Here is a 5,364-nt window from a genome sequence, read left to right as displayed (position 1 = left end):
AGGGATCCTTTCATCCCTCAGTTTTCCTAGAAAACACAGTAACTAACTCAGGTGCCCTTTTACCCGCTACCCTCTCGGTCATCCAGAGCCGGGCTTACGACCAAGCAGCAATCATTTTAAATCTTCTCTGACTGAATATGACAAAACATCTTTTCGACTGGAACCATGTCATTGCTAAAATAATCCTCATTTCAATACAGAGCCCTGCAGATGACAAAGGCTCTAAGTCCCAGGATTCATGTAGAAATTGGAAAGACTTGGGTGCCCTTCATATTTTTTATACCCAACCCCAGATTGCCTAGAAGCATTACAAATTAAGAATAAAAACTGACAGGACTGAATTTCCCTGACTGCAGCTGTGACCATGCCGTGCAAATCCCTGAACCTCCCTTAGCCTGGGTTTCTTCTCATGGAAAACGGAGGTGATGGTCCCAAACTTTTGCGGCGCCCCCGAGGGTCGAACAAGACTATACCTGCAAAGTACGTCACACGATGCTCAGCACTCAATAAACACGAGCCATTGCTAAAGTATTCCTCTTTCCCTTTAGCTGACAGAGGACTCTGGGAAGAATCACAGGAGGACAAATCCAGAAATTCTTGGAATTATTGCCAGACGCAGATAACTAACCGGGGCCTCTGTGGGTTTGGGCCCTTCTGAGCGGCAACGCTTGGTCCAAGTGGGTAAGCCAGGCACACAGCCTGCAGATCTGGGCTTGAAAAGGTCCATCCACAGGAATTTAAAACTACAATTGGCAGACTGTCTAGTTTGTGTCTGCATCCATCATGCTGCCCAGAGTGACTAAATCCTTTATAATAAACTGTTCCAGATTGCAACCTTTTATTCCCTACCAGACATGCATAAAAATGAATCCATATGTGTATGTTAAGTAGCAGTTCTAAAAATAACGAAGACTTTGAATATTGTAAAGATGATAGGACGAGAGAGATCATCCTGGAGTGGATGGTTAGGGAAGCATTCACTGCAGAAAGAAGACTTGACCAGGGTTCTGAGGGATAAATAGGAGTTGGATAAGTGGATGACAGAAGAGATGTCTCAGGTCACGTGGAACGTGACAAAGCCACAGAGCTGGTAATGAACGAGTGGGGACAGAACTGAGAGGTTGTGTAGAGCAATGCAGGGATGAGGTGGGGGGCAGAGGCTGAGTTGGACACCACTGAGGAAGAACGGGACCTACTGGGGTCATAGTCATCTTTGTCTCTACGGGACTGCACATGACACGGTGTAGCACCCAGTAAATACTTATGGGTGAATCCGTAGATCCACAAAGGAAATAAAGTGGCATTTTCAGATTTCTCTGGCTGGGCACATCAGAGGACAAGGAGTTGAGTCTGACAGACCATGTAGAAGGTTACTAGAGGAGGCTGCCCCCTGGGGGGTGAAGACTTGACCTATACGAGAGCCAAGGTGGCCAGGAAGAGGAGGGGAGCAACAGGAGAAACGTAATGACCAAAGAATTTTAAGAACTTGGAGATTGGCTGCATTCGTGGAAGGAAGGCGAATTCCAGGTGCTTGACATTTGGGGCCTGGGTAATGTCTGAGGCAGCAAGGAGGACAATGTCATAAGGAGCAAGGGTTGAAGGTGGGGAGGGGAAGGTACAAGTCCAAGTATTTAAGGTGATGGGAGACAGCCACGTGCAATCGTCCTGCCCTTATCTGGAGATAGACTAGGAATGGACTCATACAGACGGGGTCTCCTTTAGGAGACGCTTGGCATCCCCGGCCCAAAAGCCTTTGCATTACTTTTTTTTTATTGAGACAACCGCGTGAAATTATGGTAAGCTCTTCACACAGTATTTCCTGAAAAGCTGAGATTCAGAAAACCACCTGAACGATTGTAAGTCTGATTTAATACCACTGCTCTCTGTAAAAGCTTCCCCGAGGGCTGGTGTAGAGCCTCATGCCCTAAACACAACCACATCAGGATGGCCTGGGTGTGAGGTCCCGGGATCTGCATCTTTAGTTTGCCCTTCATGTCATTCTGATGTTCGCTGGAGCTTAAGAATCATGAGCACAGGGACGCCTCGGTGGCTCAGTCGGTTGGGCGGCTGCCTTCGGCTCAGGTCATGATCCCGGGGTCCTGGGATCAAGTCCCACATTGGGCTCCTTGCTCAGCAGGGAGCCTGCTTCTCCCTCTCTGTGCTCTTTCTCTCACTATCTCTCTCTGTGTGTCAAATAAATAAATAAAATCTGTAATTAAAAAAAAGAATAATTCATATAAAAAAAAAGAATCACTAGCACAGGGGAAAAGGAAGCCTCTCGATATCCTACCTACACTGCCCTTCCACTGACTCCCACAGAAGGCATCCTAGGATAAGCCGTTACACTGAGAACTCTGGAGCTGGGATCCCAGGGTTCAAAGCCCAGCTCTTCCTAGCTACCGATACTTGAGGAAGTCACTTCATTTCCAAAGCGTTTAAATCTCTCCAATATGAACTGACCAAGGCCATGGAAGGGCTGGGCATGGATGAAGGGGATGGGGAAGGGAACATCTTCCCCATTATGCAGAGCATCATGCAGAACCTCCTGTCCAAGGATGTGCTGTACCCATCACTGAAGGAGATTACTGAAAAGTATCCAGAATGTTTGCAGAGTCACCGGGAGTCTCTTCCTCCACAGCATTTGGAAAAATATCAGGAACAACATAGTGTCATGGACAATATATGTGAGCAGTTTGAGGCAGAGACCCCCACAGACAGTGAGGCCACTCAGAAGGCTCGTTTTGAGTTAGTGCTGGATCTTATGCAGCAGCTACAGGATTTGGGCCATCCTCCAAAAGAACTGGCTAGGGAGAAGCCTCCTGGCCTCAACTTTGACCTGGATGCCCTCAATGTGTCGGGCCCAGCAGGTGCCAATGGCGAACAGTGTCTGATCATGTGAAGCACAACACATGTCTATCCCTGATTCCCAGCCACGGGGAGCATCTGGAGTCAGCAGAACCACTGGGAACTGAGGCAGGAGTGTCGTCTGCAAGATCAGTCTGCCCACTGCCCTCTGTCATCCTAGTGAGATTGTGCCGTACCAGCTGAGGCTTTTACTCTATCTTTCTAGAAATATGGCCTACTGTGCAGGCCATTTCTGTGAGCCCTATCCATGTGGTTTCTGCTACTAGCGAAGGCCCAGCCACCTTCCAGGTGGAGGAAGGCATCCCTTGTGGGGCATGCACTTTCTTCCCTCCCAAATGATGTTACATATGGCCACACTGATGTTCAAAAAAAAAAAAAAATCTCTCCAGTATGACCTGATCTAAAAGAGGGGAATGAGAACAGCACTACCTCAGGGGGTTCCTTTGAGGGTTATATGCACAGGATAAACGTTCTTGATTCTGCCACTATGGACACTTAGCCCAGGTAACTCCCTGCCCTGTCCTTGGACACTTAGCGGCATCCCTGGCCTCCACCCACCACTTGCTGGGAGTACATCCTCCCCATAGTGACTGTCAAAATGTCTCCAGGTATTGCCAGATTTCCTCTGAAGGACAAATCACCCCTGGCTGAGAACCACCTATGCAGAACAGTGTTAGCTCTTGAGAATTTGCCAGAAGAAATGCTGAACGTGATGTTCATTGGCTCCTTAAGCTCCCAACAACCCAATGAGAGAGGTCTTATCTCCAGGTTTCTACACCAAGAAGGTGAAGTTCAGAGGGGTAAATACCTCGCCTAAAGTCACTCGGCCAGCAGATTACAGAGAGGACCCCAGGTGGACCCTCAGTCCCAAGCTTTTTGGAGCTGTCTCACTGCCGGATGGCCACCATCTCAAGAGGTAGCTGTTGGAGAAACTGCCCTCGTCATACTTTGCTCTAGGGGTGAGAGGGAATCCACAGGCGCCGGCAACCATGGGGCCTAGCATCATGGGAATGTACCGCCTCCCACCCTGAATCCTGAAAGCCCGCCATCTGTGGGTTTCACCCTACACCATGCATAGGGTAAACTTCAGTTCACAGGAAGTAACACCTCCCACTCACCTTGCTGTCTGGGTTAGGGCCCTCCTCTCTACATCCATCTGTCATGGGCAGAACACCCCAGGGGTCCCTCTGTCCCCTTGCGAATGTCTTCTCCTGGCTCTGTATACTCCCACACCTCTGTTTCCACAATGCAAACATGGCACGCAGGGGTGTCATGGACTGTGTCTTGAATGAATGAATGAATGAATGAATGGTCTCCCTGTCCATCGACTCTCTGAAATATATGCATCAGGGCTGGCCTCTGCCTCACTCTTCTGTTGTACAAACTCAGGGAAGGTACCACAGGATTCCAGGGGTGAATCCAACTGGTTTTTCTAAATCCAAGCAGCATGTGGAAGATGAAGATGAACTGCCTGAGCCCTGTAGGCAGGCATTTCGGCTGAGATTATCTGAAGAATGCCTGTCCAAGATGGTGCTGAGAAATCAGAGAACAAAAGGACAAGTGGTTTTTGAACTCCCAAACATGCGTTCCCCTTCTTGGAAGCTACATCTCCATCTATTGTGTCACTTACAGCTTCAGAGCCCTGGCCTCGGTATCAGATGGATGTGAGTTTGAATCCCTGCCCCACCTCGCAGTAACTGTGTGACTTTGGAGAAACACATCTTACTGCTCTGAGCCTCGATCCCCCCATCTGTAAAATGGGGATCAAAATGACTACATCATAGGGATCTTGTGAGCTTCAAGGGCATCGAGATACTAAAAGACTTAGAAGAGCGTCCGGCATACAATGAGCAGTATTATTAGTAATAATATGTGCATTGTCTTTTACAGTAAGAAAACATTACTTAATTGTCATAGGATATTAAAGTAGAAAGGTGGCCAACACACATTTCAAAGGGACATGCTAGATAAAATGCACATAGTAAGAGTTCAAAAGAGCATAGTGGTTGTTATTCACCCCCTGGACCACTAAGTGCACGACTATCGTAAGAACACACTAGACGTGCTTCACGGGATGCAAAGATAATCCACAGAGGACAGTTGGACCGTGCAGACACTGGGTAGAAGGGAGAAAGAGGTAGAAGAAAAAGATTACAGACCCAATTTCATACAGAGCCCAGGCCGCCAGTGAGAAAAAGGTGTGAGGTGTGATCCGTGACCCAATACTTCCTGCCACAAAGCTGAGAACCCACTTTCATCAGCACACTCTGTGAGCACGGCACCCAAGGGGTCCCCTTCCGCCCTGACATCAGGACTCTTGGGTCCTTTGCCCAGGTCCAAAACAGAATCTTGGGGGAATTTCTGCTCTTAGCCCCGGTTTTCCAAAAACCCGGGTATTAAATGTCGTACAGAGTAAATCCCCTTGGAAGCTGTGAAATAGAAACTTTCAAAAGATAAAGCTCATGTGTAACTACACAACTGGTGTCATTTCTTAATTCT

The 5,364-nt window shown here is 48.1% G+C and overlaps 1 protein-coding gene across 1 annotated transcript; it reads left to right on the top strand.

The window, feature by feature from the left end:
• Window positions 1-425: 425 nt before the first annotated feature.
• LOC110585985 (peroxisomal biogenesis factor 19-like) lies at window positions 426-2,899 on the top strand. Its single transcript, XM_021696138.1, has 2 exons — window positions 426-480; window positions 2,433-2,899. Exons 1-2 carry the CDS (start codon window positions 426-428, stop codon window positions 2,897-2,899), a joined length of 522 nt encoding a protein of 173 aa, XP_021551813.1.
• The last annotated feature ends 2,465 nt before the right edge of the window (window positions 2,900-5,364 follow it).

Source organism: Neomonachus schauinslandi, chromosome 6 (genome assembly GCF_002201575.2).
Source record: "Neomonachus schauinslandi chromosome 6, ASM220157v2, whole genome shotgun sequence".
In the NCBI taxonomy this organism is placed as follows: domain Eukaryota; kingdom Metazoa; phylum Chordata; class Mammalia; order Carnivora; family Phocidae; genus Neomonachus; species Neomonachus schauinslandi.
This window is presented reverse-complemented; position numbering and strand designations above follow the sequence as displayed.

Bases quoted from the DNA above. Each gene is read 5' to 3' on its own strand.
- LOC110585985 (XM_021696138.1), top strand. From the start codon at position 426: ATGGTCCCAAACTTTTGCGGCGCCCCCGAGGGTCGAACAAGACTATAC. The intron at 481-2,432 runs GTACGTCACACG...TCATTTCCAAAG, and splicing joins AACAAGACTATACCTGCAAA to CGTTTAAATCTCTCCAATAT.